This window comes from Molossus molossus, unplaced genomic scaffold (assembly GCF_014108415.1).
Source record: "Molossus molossus isolate mMolMol1 unplaced genomic scaffold, mMolMol1.p scaffold_m16_p_19, whole genome shotgun sequence".
Taxonomy (NCBI): domain Eukaryota; kingdom Metazoa; phylum Chordata; class Mammalia; order Chiroptera; family Molossidae; genus Molossus; species Molossus molossus.
The window spans coordinates 33,967,468-33,984,405 of NW_023425354.1; the positions used below are offsets into that span (position 1 = coordinate 33,967,468).

The following is a 16,938-nucleotide window of genomic DNA, read 5'->3' on the forward strand; positions in this document are numbered from 1 at the left end:
CAGTTAGCCAATCCCACGCTCCAGTCCGGGGCTGTTACTTTGAGCAGACCCTGTTTCTCTGCACGGATACAGGACTGGATCTCTCAGGATGCTGGCAGTTTCAAGGACGAAAGCAAACAAGCAAGCCTCCCTCAGAGAGGCTTGAATAAAGAAGCCTGTGGCTCTAAAACTAAAACAGTGGGGGGCTCTGGCTCCAGGTCCTATTTCCTTCTCTTTCTGATCCTCCTTCCTTGCGAGAGTTCCCGATGGCTGCCGGTACCTTCCAGTGTTACTTGGAATCCTTGTTCATTTCTTCAGGGAACAGAGAGGCTGTGTCCACATTGGAAAAAAAATCATAGCTTCTCTTGGATTTGACCGACTTAAGGTCAGAATCCCAATTCCTAACCAACCACTGTGGTCACAGAATGGGTTTCAATGATTTGCTTGAGCTAATCAAGCCACAATCCTGGATTGTGGGTCGGATGCATTTCATATAAACCTAAAGTCTGAGGATTACAGGGAAGAGCGGCTTCTCAAAGGAACTATAGGTTTCTAGCATCAGGAAGGATGTAGAACAGATGCTGGTCAGAAAAAAACTATTTTCATTATGTGTTTGTCTTTCGCCTATGGGTTTTTTTCCTCGATGTGTGAAGGATACGAACACTGTGTAAGTGATGAACATTTCTTCTCCGGGGCTCTGTAGATGAGAAACTCCTAGTCTTCCACCTTCCGTGATACCGACTCGTGTATTTTCTGTTGTCCTATAAATGACTATTGCCCAAATCAGAGGCTAAAGAGACATTACGTTCTTCATGATGCCAAAGAAACCACCAGAAAATGAAGCTACAAGTCAGCCCCAGAACATACCAATTAAGGTAGGACTGGCCCGGCCAAAGCACCGCCTACCTTGCTTCATACAAGCAGAAGACCAGAGACGGGGAAATTCAAGAACTCTCGGAATAATGAATGAGTCATCACTACTGAGATTGCCCATACTGAGGAAGACAGGGGAGTCATTTATTATTAGGTGGCCATATTCTCTCTCTCCCCCATCTTTTTGTGTGGGAGGCAACCAAATTTTTGGTGGCCTTGCTTCAGCAAGGCAGATAAATATATATATATATATATATTTTTTATACATATATATATATATATATGTATTAGGTGGCCAAAGGAGTATATGACAGGGGACACCTCCTACTTACTACTTCTATTCTCCTGCTTTCCTGGGACCAGCATCCACCAAAACAAATATTATATGGAATTGACCACATCCCCAGATGGGGTGGGTCCTGATTAAAGTAAGCCAATTTGTGATAGAAACAGACTCATGGACACAGAGAACAGACTGACAGCTGTTGGGGGGAGGGGGGAGTTGGGGGCTGGGTGAAAAAGGGGAAGGGATTAAGCAAAAAAATTCAGACACAGACAACAGTATGGTGATTCCCAAAGGGAAAAGGGGGTGGGGGAGGTAGAAGAGGGTAAAGGGGGGATCAATGGTGATGGAAGGAGACTTGACTTGGGGTAGTGAACACACAATACAATATACAGATGATGTATTATAGAATTGTACACCTGAAACCTATATAATTTCATTAACCAATGTCACCCCAATAAATTTAATTACAAAATAAATAATTTAAAAATACTGTATCAGCAATACCTAAAAATATAAACAAACAAAAATAAAATATGCCAATTTGTATCTTTGTTTTTTTAAACTTATCATTATAACATAAGCCTGTCCCATGTCATTGTATTGTTTGTCAAGGTTCCCTAACAGCCAACCGAGTGAAGATGCCATCATTTTCTGGGCCATTTCCATGTCGTAGATGATGTACATTGGGTCTAATTTTACATTGCTATCAATGTGCTGGGGACCAAATAAATATTCTTATGCACAAACCTTTTCTCCATATTTGAAGCTCCTTACATAAGAAACAGATTCCTAAACACCTATTATCTTGGGCAAAGGCTAAGATGATCTTAAGGTTCCTTATGCACATCACACCCATATCCCACACGGCGTCACGCCCTTCTCTGGTGTATATCGGGGTCCTTGACGGATCTCTCTCAAATGAGCAGGTGTCTGAAAGCTGCCTGCATTTATGACTCCCAGAGCCGACCTTGGCGAATACAGCTCGTCCCTGGTGTGGTTTCAGCTGAGTTGCGCTACTCTGGACTCTTTGGCATCATTGCAGATGTCGTATCTATGTGGTTCCAACAGCTGTGGAACAGCAGAGAACTTTCTGCTCTGCTGGGGGAAACTGTGACCAGAGAGGTCTGGTGAGAAGAACCCAGCTAAGTGTTATGCCAGAGTGACATCAACATCTCACCTCCTCGTGCTGTGGAAACCACTTCCCCATTCGCAACCCCGCTCAAGTGGGTACTTGGAAGCTATTCTTGAAAAAACCCTGAGCCCTGTGGTTACCCAAGACCCCTCTTGCATGTACAAATCAACAGGCACCACTATGCTTACAAACTTCCTTTCTCATCACCCCAGTTTCCATCTCCCCATGGTCCAGGGCTTACCTGTTAAGAGTAGGGGACATGGCTTGGACCCCAGAAGGAGGCTGGCATCACGAGTTTCGGACCCTCCCTCTCTGTTCCCAGGCCTCCTGCTGCCCTTTGCTATTGCCCCGCCCCCACCCCGCTTTCTGGCTTGTGTCAGATCATATCCCCGAAGTCTTAGGGATAGAGGCCCCCAAGTGAAATGAAGAACTTCTTGAAAGATTTTCAAAATTCCCTGGGCTCTCTCGGCAGGGGGCTTTTCTTTCCGAGGCTGTTCTGGGTTTCTGTTCGCCGGGAAGGCAGGGTGCGGGCTGGTCTCGGGTTAGGAATGGTCCAACTGAGTGGGTTTCCAACAGGAGGCAGGATCCAGTTTCACTGCCTCCCAGGGATCAGCTGAGTAATAAACTCACCTCAGCGCCACTTCACAGGTGATGTGCAGAGACGGTGTCTTGCTAAAAACATCTCTTCCTGGACCAGATGAAGTTTCCCAAATAGAACCGAGACAGACTATTCAATTATCTGCATTCCCTGCAGAGAGAGGTAGAGTCAACGTTAAGATTAGAGCAAAAATGAGAGATAGAGGTGGTGGTCCAAGATGACGCATAAAGAGCCTGAATTGACCTCCTCCCGCAGACAGAGCTGCATATGGAACAATTCTCTAAAAACACCCTGACAACTAGCTGAGCAGCTGCTTCACATCTGCAAGCAAGAAAAACCCACAGGGAGGCAGTCGGGAGAGGCTGAGATCCATAACCTAGTGTGAAGGAAACACAAGCCCGGAGCTTCTCCCTGGGGAGTGAAGGGTCGGTGCCACACAGCAGGCACCCAGCTGAGAGACGAGCCCCCCAAGATCTTTGCTTTGGCAGCCAATGGGCTGTGTCCTTGAGACCCAAAGTCCCAGTGCAGAAGCAGCCTTCTGAAAAGTGCCCAGATTTTACATCACAGAGATTCACCTGCTGATCCTAGAGCCTTGGCCTGAAGGGAAACTCGGGACAGAGGCATTGGTGGAGACATTGTCTCGCTCTCCCTCTGCCTTACCGAAGCTGACGCTGGCAGGTGCCATTTTTCTTCTTTGTGGTTTCTTTTCTCTCAGCAGGTGCCATCTTTACCCTCCACCGGCAGGGCACCATCTTTGCACTTTCCCTCTGCCACACTCCGCAGTATCCCCCCGAGGGGTGCTTCTACACACGTCCAGTGCCCTGGTTTTTGCAGCTGCCACCCGAGGGCTGCCCCCTGAACACCTGGCTCTAATGGCCAGGGGAAGGTGGGGACTTGAGTTCCTGGGTCCCACATCCTATGGGACTGTAACAATCAGACGGGAACAATGGGCTCCCACTTCCAGGGCGCGGCACAGACAGCAGACGGGAATACACAGTCTGTCCGTGAAAGAGGCCTGCTTGCTTGCTCTGGGCTTTGGCCCGAGGGGCAGGTTTCGGGTTGGGCACACATCTGGAGGCTCCAGGTGCTCCTAGGGAACCTAAGCCAGGCGACACCATCCTTGCACTCTCCCTCTGCCTTCATACATCTTGCTGGTATCTCCCAAAAAAGAAGCCCCAATTTTTGTAACTATCACTCAGGGAACACCTTCAGATTGCCTGGTCTGGTATTCGGCAGGGCTTACACTTTCCAGCCCACTGGACTGTGTATATTTGAATTCTTGAAAAGCTGCTGCCTTGCCCGGCCGGCATGGCTCACTGGTTGAGCATCGACCCATGCACCAAGAGGTCGCTGGTTCGATTCCTGGTCAGGGCACATGCCCAGGTTGTGGGCCCGATCCCCAGTGGGGACATGCAGGAGGCGGCCAATCGATGTTCTCTCTCATGGGTGTTTCTATCTCTCTCCCTCTCCCTTTCTCTCTCTCAAATCAATAAAGAAAAAAAAATTTTTTTTTTAAAGCTGCTGTCTGAAGGTCTGGCTTCCAATCAGTTTGAATCTAGGTGCTGACTGACACACACACACACACACACACACACACACACACACCCCTTCCCCCTTGGCCCCGTGTCAGGTAGTGGCTCGCCCTGAACAGCTGGGTGCTATTAAAAATAAATGAGGTTGCTTGCACAATCACAAAGGTTCAAGAGCCAACCAAGAGCCAGAGCAGGGTTAAAGGACAAGGTCCACCTCCTACCCAAGGCCACTCTGAGACCGGGAGAGGTGGCTGTTTCATCTAATACATAGAAACCAACATAGACAAAATGAGGAAACAAGGGACTACATTCCAAAGGAAAAAACAAGATACAACTTCAGAAAAAAAAAAAGAGAGAAAGAAATAGAAGAAAAAAAATGATCAACTGTGAAATCTCCAACCTTCTTCCAGTTCTCCTCATCCCTGAATCCTCACTACCCGACAATGCTACCTCCTCCTTCTTTCTTCTGACTTTATCATTGGGCAGAAGGAGCCGGCTCACTTGTTCCAATGAAAAATGGCACAGGCTCGAGCTGACCCTTCCCCCAGCATGGGCTCAGGCCCTGAGCATCTACTGCTTTTTCCAAGTTCCCCTGGCAGATCTCTAGCAAAATGACAGATGGCTGTCATGAGACCCTCAGCCAGAGCCATGTATGGGCTGGTCTTCTTGCCCATCTCTGGAGAGAGGCAGACATTTAGGGATGCAGCCAGCAGAACTTGGAGTAGGGAGCAACCTGCAAAGGTATCAGCAGATGAATGGAAGCCATTCTAAGAAACCCAGAGCTTTGAAGGTCTGATCTGATGGCAGGAGAGAGGCCATGGAGGTGTTCTGAACCCTGGCCTGGACGGAAGACATTGAGGAGGAAATGGTAACTCGGGGAGGAAGTGGACTGACCCTGTGCTTCCCTAGGAGGAGGTAGGGGGCAATGTGAGACCAGAATTGCCCTGCTAATTCCTCAGTTTTATAATTATATCCCTCTTCATAGATTCCAAATGAAGAGGCCAGCAGATCTGTGCCAACCCCACAAGGTCTTGGTGCCGATACATCATTGACCTTGGAGCTGAATCCTTGAGTGACCCAAAAGCAACAAGAAACCAGTCACATCTGTGGGCAGATTAGGGAGCGGGGACATGAACCCAAGAAATGTTCCTTCAACTCCTAAAGCTACCTCTATGGGCTGGTTGTCAAGCAACCATATTCTTAATATACATTTTAATTTTTTTAGACTCTTTTTTTTTGTAATGTATTTCCATGTGTTCTTGACTGCTTGCTGGCAGAGACCCCGCAGCATGACCCCCCTCCAGCCCCTCCAATCACACAGTGGTTGACACATACTCAGAGTGTAGGTGAGTGGTTATATTTAGCTTGTTCTAGGGGAACTTGTTCCAAAACCATCAACCAACAAATATTTATAGACTGTTACTTACCACTTCTGTATTCACCTATGTGAAATAATGAAATTTTTCAAAGTTAACCATTCTTAATTTTTTAAATTTTATTGAAATATGTGATTCTATAGATTCATCAATAGTGATTTTATTGGTTTTATTTTATGACAAAGTCAGGATGTCTGGTTGGGGAAAAAATGATAGGGGACAAAAATCTGAAAAGGGGAAATGAGCAGAAAGGAAATGAATATAATATCTGTAACTACACATTCCCGAAAGTTAAAAATAAAACATTTTTTACAAAACAATGATTATTTTATAGAAATATTATGTACCTAGTATATAATGTATATATACTAGGTAAATATGTTCTTTTTTAGGTAAATATATTTTTGATGCATACTCATGCATTTAAGTTTATTTTTCACATAAATCAAGCTTCCTTAAGAATTATGCATTGTCCTTTAAATCCTAACAATTTCACCAAGGGCTAGTACTATCACCATCCCCATTTGATAGAAAGGAAAATGTTGGCTCAGAGAGTTGAAACAATGTGCCCACTGTCATGCAGTTAATAAATAATATAACTAAGATGCAAAACCGTGCCATTGTTCCTCAGAGCTTCCCAGAACGACCTGGGATGGCTGTTTAAAATGCTCACAGTAGCCCTGCCAGTGTGGCTCAGTGGATTGAGTGGTCCCAGTTCAATTCCCGGTCAGGGCACATACTCGGGTTGCAGGCTGGATCCCCAGTAGGGGGCGTGCAGGATGCAGCTGATAGATGCTTCTCTCTCACATTGATGTTTCTATCTCTCTCTAAAAAATAAATAAAAACATATTTAAGAAAAAAATTTTTAATGCTCACAGTAGAACTTCTTGAGTTTTGATCTAGGGCTCTAGGTTTTTACCAAACCCCCATGTGATTTACATGCAGACAGAAAACCAAAAATTACTGAATTAATCAATAAGAATTTACCACTCTTTCTTTAATAAGATGTATATAGTAATTTTTTAAAATATACTTTTATTGATTTTTAGAAAGAGAGGAAGGGAGAGGGAGAAAGAGATAGAAACATCGATGTGAGACAGAACTATCCATCGGCTGCCTCCTGCACACACCCACACTGGGGATCAAGCCCGAAACCCAGGCGTGTGCCCTGACCAGGAATTAAACAGAGACCTCTTGGTGCATGGGTTGATGCTCAACCACTGAGCCACACTGGGTGGGCTATATAGTAATTTTTTAAAGCCCTACTTTGTCTTGTTTTAAACTATTTTTTAGTATCAAAAAGTGGAGTTTTAGCCTGGCCAGTGTGGCTCAGTGGTTGAGGGTCAACCCATTCACCAAGAGGTTGCCAGTTCGATTCCCAGTCAGGGCACATGCCCAGGTTGTGAGCCCGATCCCCAGTGGAGGGCATGCAGGAGGCAGCCAATTGATGTTCTCTCTCATTGATGTTTCTATCTCTCTCTCCCTCTCTCTTCCCCTCTCTCTAAAATCAATAAAGAAACAAAATTAAAAACATTTCAAAAAGTGGAATTTTGGTAGTCGGGGTTTTTGAAGAGCAAGACACTGTTTCTAGCAAGCTTTATAATTTACATACTCTTCAATCAAGCTACCTATTTGTAGGAATATATTTCAAAAAGCTCTAACTAAAGACAAAAAGCTATCAGCACATGAATGTTCCTTTTAGCCCTGCTTGTAAGAGCAATGCAAGAAAAACAAATTTATCAAAATACATCATGGTATAGCCACATTATAAATATGAAACCACTGAACAGGATGAAGTACATATAGATGATATTAATATGAAACTATATATATAAAATGTACATTCAATATGTATCTCAATGATCATACCAATATCTATATGATCACATATTTGTTAGCCTGAGCACGTTAAAAAAGACTTCTCCTTGGAGCACCCAGCCCTGTGCCAGGTACAAGACTTTACAGGTGCAGTGCAGACTGGATTTCAGCTCCCTTTGCCCACACAGCCAGGACCTCTGTGGACATCAGCTCTGAGACCACCCCACCAGCTCCTGTGGTTAGAGTCCCTCCAAGCAGGACTCTCCTATGGGTAGTACGAGCCCATTTTGAAAGGCAAAGGGGATACTGTTAGTAATTATGCTGTCACAACTGTTATAAACTGGGTTTTCCCTAGACAAGGTGGGGTAGAAGATTCTCAATCTATGTGCAAGATCATTGGGAAGAAGGCTCAAGCCCAGCTACCTTCCACAGGGTCACTTGACCAATGGGAAACTCACTCCATGTGGTGGGAGTGTGACAAATCAACAAGTTCATGATAGATAGATAGATAGATAGACAACAACAACAAAAAGAAAGTGGGTCCAGCCGGTGTGGCTCAGTGGTTGAGCATCGACCCATGCACCAAGAGGTGGCCGGTTCAATTCCCAGTCAGGGCACATGCCCAGGTTGTGGGCCCGATCCCCAGTGGGGGGCGTGCAGGAGGCGGCCAATCAATGTTCTTTCTTGTCGATGTTTCTAGCTCTTTCTCCCTCTCCCTTCCTCTCTCTCTAAAATCAATAAAGAAAAAGAAAAAGAAAGTGGCCTGCCTGGTGGGATCCGCCTCTGTGGAGGAGAGATCATTGCTTCTCCTCTTGAAGCCCAATGAAGGGGTCTCAAGAGGGTAACTTGTAAAAATTGCAAGTGTCTGCATGCAAGGTGACTCACTGTACAACTTGGATGGCATGGGATGAAGGACAAATTGAAGGGAGATCAGAAATTTAGAAAGAAGCACAGTTCATGGTGATACTTAAGGCTCACTGGATCAAGCTTTGCCTGAAGCTAATGCTACGTCTTGAAGTTTCGGTTATGTGAGCCGAAGTTATTGTTGAAGTCAAACTGAGTCAGCGTTCCTGATACTATAACTCAAACCATCCCTAACGGGTACAGACTGCAGTGCTGCACGTAGCAGAGCCCGAAAAGTGCAATGGGCTGGGGCAGGGGTTGAAGCTGAAGTCAGTGAGGACACCTCTAGCTAGCACAGTAGCTGGTTACCCCCAAGGCCTGTTACAGATTCTGACCAAGGCCAGCGGCCACCATGGTTGCATCAAAAAGGAAAATTCAAAATGTTGGAGACTGGTTTCTTCCAGCATAAATCAGTAAAGCCCATTAAGAAAGAGATGAGCTCACTTTGAAGTTGGCTCCTCTGATACCAGAGAAGCGTTGCTGCCTGCAAACCCAGCTGGTTGAGAATCAGTGATCTGGAAAAGCAAAATTCTCCATTCCAAGCTAATGTTAGTAAAAGCAGAAATGGGAAGATATGAGACTAGGAAGGACAAAATAGAGGGGTCCATAAATGGCCAGATCCTCCCCCTCCTCAGACCCCTCTGTTAAATATTTATCTTGTGAACAAAATGAACAGTCACGTTCTTGTGAAGGCATAGCTGGATGCAATCAGAGGAGAGGTGCTCACTGTGGTGACCTCCCTGCTGTGGCGCCGTGCCATCAGCAGAGGGCAGTGTGGAGACAGAAGTCAGAGAAACGGGGCAGGGGTATGACAGCAAAAGGGATGACCAGAGCTCCCAGGGCTGAGCTGCGAGAGGCTTTCTGGAACTCAGCTCTGGAAATGACACTGGCTGACAGAGTTTTGGATTCTAATTAACCATCCAGCGGAACTGACCACAAACAGATCGGAAGTTTTGAAACACTGAAAGGGAGTTGTATTGCCTCTGAAACTCTAAAGCTGGCCCAAAACAGCACCCCAACAGTGGTCCTCAGACCCCCTGAGAGTTTTTACATCACTGCAGGAGTTTTTACATTACTGATGCCCAGGCTCCACTTAGGTCCAAGTAAAGTCGTAACTTTGGAGAGAGGTCCTCATGTGGAAGTGACTCTAATGGAACTCCGTCTCCAACAGGAAATGGACAGACTTTATAAGGCGTATTCACCCAAGTAGGGTTACCAGATAAAATACAGGCTTCCACGTTAAATTTGAAGTTCAGATACACAACAAATAATTTTTGCGTAAGTCTGTCCCAAATATTGCATGGAACATACATTTACTAAAAAATTATTCATACTGTATTTTGCTTTGCTAACTCTGGCCACTCTAGCCCCCAAGCCTCACCTCAGATGCAACTACGAAGAACACTCCCCCAGAAAGCAGAGTGCGGAGCAGAGAAGGTGAGCAAGTCGCAGGCACCTGGCAGGCAGGTAGTCCTCGCCGGACTGTCGCTAAGGTAAGCACTCAGCACAGGACCCAGTACTCACTCGGTAAGCCCTCAACAAATGCTAGCACCATTCTGAAGAGAGCTGCATCTGTGACAATGAGCTTGTGTGCACAAATAGGCATCATAGCCTACACCACCTTGGTATTCATTCAGGTAGAAAAGTTTCCTAGACCGTATCAGTTATGATTTAGTTATAAGATAATGTGTCAGTTTCAACTTTCAAGGAAAGAATCTCCAGGGAAACGCTCAGCATCACTGGTCTTCAGCCCTGTCTTGTGGTGTCTGCCCCTTTTCATATGTCCCTCCTTTCTCCTAAGTATTCCTCTCAGCCTGTGATTCTGATCAGCTGGGAAAATAAAATCGATAGAGCCATCACAAGGAAAATGCTGGTTTACCATTTATCTAAGTGCATTCAATATTTTGAAACACAGGGCTGGGCAAAACCATTCGACGTGTGTCTGTTGTTTGGTCTAAATCATACAATTTCTGCTGAGGCAGAACTAATCACATTGGTTGATCCACAGACTGAGCCCGAGGAGAACTAAAGAGGGAGGAATGGTGAAGAGGATGTTACGAGACGTCAGAGAAAATACTTGCTACATCACACAATTCAACAGTGGAAATAAATCACAGAAGTTGAATAGGATACACAAACTAAAACTAAAGTTAAGGAGGACCCAAGAGTATGACAGGGGGTGGGGGTGGGACTCACAGAAGAGATGCCTTCCAGAGCCTCAGGGTCATTGCCTGGCTCAGCTGCCTGCTCCCCTAGATGTTACACCTTCCTTGTAGCTTCCAGGCCACTCGGGCCTTCAGCTCCAGTTGGGAACAGATCCCTAGACCCAGGCCTCACTGGGTCAGCACAGGCCTGCGGCCCCTTTTGGTTTGGAAGCTGTGGAGGGGAGTGGAGGGGTTACACACAGGGGGGCCTGGGCCCATTATGGCCTTTCCATCTGTCTCTGCCCCAGACATCTCAGGGCCTGTCTACAAGTTCACAAAATTTCCTCTTAATCTTGAAGTTCACAGCTCTTGCCTGTGTCTCACATGGGGTTCCCCACATAAAGTTGACTTCCTACTCTCCCTCTTCCCCTCTCCCTTTGCCCAGGGGCAGGTCCTCCAGGACTCTGTGCAGGACCCAGATTAGGTCAGAAAACACAGCAGGTGTCCTGCACTCTGAGGGGTCTCAGAGAGCTGAATCATCTGAGGGGGTGCCTCACCCCAGACCTCCCAGTCTCCTTCCCTGGGAGTGGGCATGGAGACTGGCCCTTATGGGACACCAGGACTGGGACACTGGCTGTTGGTCTCATAGTGGCCGTCCACAGATTTGCATGGAATCTGCCTGGAGAAAGAAGAGGAGGAGCAGGTGGTCACAGTGTCAGTGCGAACTGTGAGACGGGGCAGAAAGATTCTAAGTCATTGTTCAAAGGAAAAAGCAAGCCAGCAGCTCCTCGAGGGTCATGAAGGAGAGGAAGGGACAGTGCTGCTCAGCGGTGGGGAGGTGGGGACAAGAGAAGCCAGGAGAAAGTTGACATTTCTTCTTTTCCTGGACAGTTTTATTTCTGAGTCTCTCTTTCAGTGTTTCTCAATCTCTGTTTTGGCTTTGGGTCTCTGCGTCTCTACAGGGAATTTAGTTTTCTGAACAAACTGCTTCTTTGTCCCATCTCTCAGTGGGAAGTGCCATCTGGAATTCATATAGAGAGCCAGGGCCACACTGCTAGGAGTCAGCTGAACACAATTCCACCTCCAGTGGGGCCACCATTTTCCCATCCATAAAATGGGGCTCACTCCCACTCTGTCTCCCAGAGCAGAATAAAATTGCTAAAACCCCCTAGGAAGGAAAATTCTCAGGAAATTGTTGCTGAAATCCCTCTGACGTTCTCAACTTAGAGAGTCTCAGGCACAAGACTCTGGTGTTGTGGTTCACCTCGTGGGCAAAGTGGGGGGACAGGGCAAAAGGAAGAAGGGGGGACGGGCTCCGCGAGGCAGAGCAGGTCTGGGAACAGAGGGCCGTGGTGAGGACAGTGAGGGTGGCCACGGGGAACTCCATGATGCTGGGCAGCGGAGTGTGAGCTCGAGTAGAGGCCAAGGAGAGTCGGGACTGGGGGACTTGTGGCTGCCTCCTTCGGGGTCTCAGCCACATCTTCTCTTCATGGTCAACGTTGGGACATTGGAAGATGGAAACTTAGGGAGCCTGCAGGGGACATTTTCAATCATGGTGTTGGTCGTCCTACTGTGAGTTGAATGAGCTAGGAGAACTTTGGGTCACCACGAGGGTTCAGGCCATTTGCAAAAATGGTTTGGTTGGTTACTTGATAAGGACATAGATTCCACAGTGAGAGGTGAGATGCTGGACCAGGTTAGCTGGTGCTCTCGCCTAAGAACAGATCTGTAGATCAAGCAATTCTCCCAGGAGCTGAACCTTCTGCTGTCACCCCAGCTGTCCCAGTGGCATGGATAATAATGCCATGGAGTCTTGAGAAGCACCACCCAAACTAAAACTACAGCTGGGGTGGACCCAGCAGAATCGGGGAAGCCTCAGCTACAGGAGGGGCAAGATGGAGGCTGGCCTTTCAGACTGGCTCATTCATTCATCAAACACCCTTCGAATCTCACCATCCGCCCAGGGAAGTAGTGTAGGTGCCTGACAATTTGCTCTTTTGGTTGTAATGTGCCTGGCATTAAAATTTTGGTTGCTGAGGTATCCATTTCAAAGATATTCATCCTGAATAAACATAAACCAGCTACACAACTAGATAAAGACCCAGGCTGGCCCACCTATGAATTCTTCCTTTAAGAAAGCCCTGGGTGACCTAAATAATGACCATTTGATTGACCCTGTTTTCCTTTTCCAAGCTTTAATTCCTACTCCTATATTTAAAATTCACCAATAGCCCCAGTCACTGAGCCGCCACTGAGGACTCGGCAACCTCCCCACTCGCTCCGTCCCCGCTGCCTGCCTTCTCCCCCGCAGCGCTCCGCGGGCCTTTCCACCGAGGAAAAGGATCGGATCGTCTGTCCGCTACCCAGAACCTCCACTCTTTCGACCTCTTTGCTGATGCAAGTAAGGGTGATGACCTGCTTCCTGCTGGCACTGAGGATTCCATCCATAGAAGAATTCAACAGAGAAACGGCAGGAAGACCCTTACTACTGTCCAAGGGATCGCTGATGATCACAATAAAAAGAAACTAGTGAAGGCGTTTAAAAAGAAATTTGCCTGCAGTGGTACTGTAATTGAGCACCCAGAATATGGAGAAGTAATTCAGCTACAGGGTGACCAGCGTAAAAACATATACCAGTTCCTCGTAGAGATCGGACTGGCTAAGGAGGACCAGCTGAAGGTTCATGGGTTTTAAGTGCTTTGGGCTCACTGAAGCTTAAGTGAGGATTTCCTTGCAATGACTAGAATTTCCCTTCTGTCCCTCGTCACAGGTTTAAAAACCTCACAGCTTGTATAATGTAACCATTTGGGGTCTGCATTTAACTTGGACTCCTTCATGCAATAGACTGAAAAGAGCCATGCTGTCTAGTCTTGAAGTCCCTCATTTAAACAGAGGTCAAGCAGTAGGCACCTGGCAGTGTCCAGCCTGAAACACGGCAATAACGTGATGTTTCAGCCAAGCCCAGAGCCCCAAGATCGCAGACGGCTATGTCTGGCCAGAAGCTCCTCCCCAGAGTCCCCTGCCCTCAGAGAATGTCACCACCTGAATGGCCTTCGGTGAAGCTGAGAGGAGGGGGGTAAGGCAGCAACGCCTCTGTACCACTAGAGGGAGCCTTCGGTAGTCAAAGATCTCCAGCCTGACCAGGTGGACGGAGCTTAGAGCAGCCACCTCCCCTCTAGTGAGGTGACAGGACATCTGGCTTGCCACCAAGGTCTTTGTGACCAGACATATTCTAGCTAATTACTGTCCAAACACCAGAATTTTAGGCCAACCTTTTATCAGAGTTAAACTTTTGACAAGGGAACAAATTTCAAACTGATATGTCAGACATGTAGCTACTATAGAGCTTGCAACTTACTAGCAACAGCTGCCCAATGCCATGTGAAGTAACAAACTGATTTGGGGGGGGGGGTTCCTCCTTCAGTTTTAATGTTAGGTAATGTATTTAAAACCTTATTTAAAGAAACTTTGTTTTCAGAAACAAAAAAAATAAATAAAAAATAAATTTTAAAAATAAAATAAAATTCACCAATAAAGAGTGGATTCAGCCCTGGCCGGTTTGGTTCAGCGGTTAGAGCGTCGGCCTGCGGTCCTGAGAGACCCGGGTTCGGTTCCCGCTAAGGGCGCGTACCTCGGTTGCAGTTTGTCCCCAGCCCTGGTCGGTTGTGTGGGTGGCAGCCACTCGATGTGTTCCTTTCACATCAATGTTTCTCTCTCTCTCTCTCTGTTCCTCTCTCTCCTTCCCACTCTACCTGAACAAGAAATGGAAAAATGTCCTCGGGTGAGGATAAAAAATAATAATAATAATAATAATAATAATAATAATAAAGAGTGGATCCACAAAACCCTAGGCACCCCACCTTGACCCCAATACAGGCAGAAGCCCAGGTCCATGCTCTCTCTCTCTCTTTAGTCATGACCTTGGTGTGTGGCTCTAGACTTGCTGTGTACACTCCAGGATTTGGGAGTAATAAACCTCATACTTTCAAAGTTCCCTGATGATAGGTTGTTACTGAGGAGTATCTTCCAATCATAATAAGAACCATAAAGGCCGATCCAACCACACATTGGCTCCAGTCTGGGCAATGCAAGTGGGAACTCACCACAAATGGTATGGCCCAGGTGAGTGCCCCCCAGGCATTTCTATGGATATGATAGGATCACTATGGATAGGCTTAGACTGACACAAAATAGTCCTTGGTTCAGCGGGGCTAACTGGGGGCTAATATAAATGATGAGCTTTAACATGTGTTTACCCGTTGACCAGCAAGGCACACTCTCACGGATCTATCCTATAGATATAAACACAGAGATGAAGAAAGTTGTATGCATAATGGTGTTAGTCACAGCTCATTTGTAACAAAAGATGGCCTACAATTAAATAAATTATGGTCTATTTACTTCTTATAATAATAACTAGCCCTTAAAACCTGAGACAGAAAAGGAAGTTCTTGTTCCTCAAAGATCCTAAAGCAAATAAGGAGAAACATAAGTAACAAAAATAAATTAATAAAAATTGGGGGGGGGGGGGAACTCCCAGAACATTTTCTTTTCTTATAGTAAAACACGATGGCGTTCCCAGGGTGTATCTGGGAGCTCAGTGATATCATCGAAGACACTCTTCTTGAAACATCTCCCCTTCCCCCATCATTCTGTTGGCTTGTCTTCTTTGGCCTTGTTACCTCATGGTTACAAAATGACTGCTACTGAGGGAGCCACAAACAGCAGAACACCAACACCCACAGGGAAAATTTGACAGGCTCCAAAACTCACTTAGATAGCCAAAATGGTGAAACAAAGAAACAAATCCCAAATGAAAGAACAAGAGAACTCTACTGAAGATGAGATAAATGAAATGCAGCTAAGCAAATTATCAGAGGTAGAGTTCAGAGCCATGATCTTGAGGAAGCTCAACAGCATGAGTAAGGACATCAGCACCATGAGTAAAGATATAGAAACATTGAAAAACAAGGAAACATGAAGTGCTAATGAAGTGCTAGATCAAATGGATTTAATAGATATCTACAGAGAATTACACCCCAAAACCTCAGAATTCACATTCTTCTCAAGTGCACATGGGACATTCTCAAAGATAGACCACATGTTAGGGCACAAACTAAGTCTCTACAAGTTCAAGAAGATTGAAATCATATCAAGCATCTTCTCAGATCACAATGCCATGAAACTAGAAATCAATTGCAACAAGAACATGCAAAGACATTTGAAAACACGGAGGCTAAATAGCATGTTATTGAACAACGAATGGGTTACCATGGAGATCAAGGAAGAAATTAAAAACGTCCTGGAAACCAATGAAAATGAACACACAACAACACAAAATCTTTGGGGTGCAGCGAAAGCAGTTCTGAGAGGGAAGTTCATAGCACTACAGGCCTACCCCAAGAAGCAAAAAAAATTTCTAATAGACTATCTAACCTCACAACATAAAGAACTAGAAAGCACACAGAAAGAAAACCCCAGAGCAAGCAGAAGGAAGGAAATAGAAAAGATCAGAGCAGAAATAAATGACAGGGAGACCAAAAAAACAATTCAAAGGATCAATGAAACAAAGAGCTGGTTCTTTGAAAAGATAAACAAGATTGATGGACCCTTAGCTAGACTCACCAAAAAACAAAGAGAGAGAACCCAAATACACAAAATCAGAAATGAAAGAGGAGAAATAGTAACTGACACCACAGACATACAAAGGATTGTTAACAGATATTTTGAACAATTTTACGGAAACAAATTCAACAATGTAAGCAAAATGGACAAATTTCTAGAAACATGTAGTCTCCCAAAACTGAAAAGATAGAAAAACTTGAACAGACCAATAACAACAAAAGAAATTGAAGATGTAATCAAGACTCTCCCAGCAAACAAAAGCCCAGGCCTGGACGGCTTCACAGGAAAATTTTACCGAACATTCAAAGAAAAACTAATACCCATTCTCCTCAAACTATTTCAAAAAATTCAAGGAGAAAGAAGACTTCCAAACTCGTTTTATGAGGCCAGCATAACACTAATTCCAAAACCAGAAAAAGACACTACAATGAAAGAAAACTAGAGACCAATATCCTTGATAAACATAGATGCTGAAATCCTGAACAAAATACTAGCAAATTGAATTCAGCAATACATCAAAAAAAAATTATTCACCATGACCAAGTGGGATTCATCCCAGGGATGCAAGGCTGGTACAATATTTGCAAATCAATAAATGTGATACACCACATAAACAAAATGAAAGATAAAAATCATATGATCATATCAATAGACGCTGAAAAAGCATTCAAC

The 16,938-nt window shown here is 45.4% G+C and overlaps 1 protein-coding gene across 1 annotated transcript; it reads left to right on the forward strand.

Annotated features, from left to right (window-relative positions):
• Positions 1 to 245: 245 nt before the first annotated feature.
• LOC118634153 (eukaryotic translation initiation factor 1-like) lies at positions 246 to 13,424 on the forward strand. Its single transcript, XM_036268475.1, has 2 exons — positions 246 to 255; positions 12,953 to 13,424. The coding sequence occupies exons 1-2, from the start codon at positions 246 to 248 to the stop codon at positions 13,333 to 13,335; spliced, it is 393 nt and encodes a 130-aa protein (XP_036124368.1). The 3' UTR covers positions 13,336 to 13,424.
• The last annotated feature ends 3,514 nt before the right edge of the window (positions 13,425 to 16,938 follow it).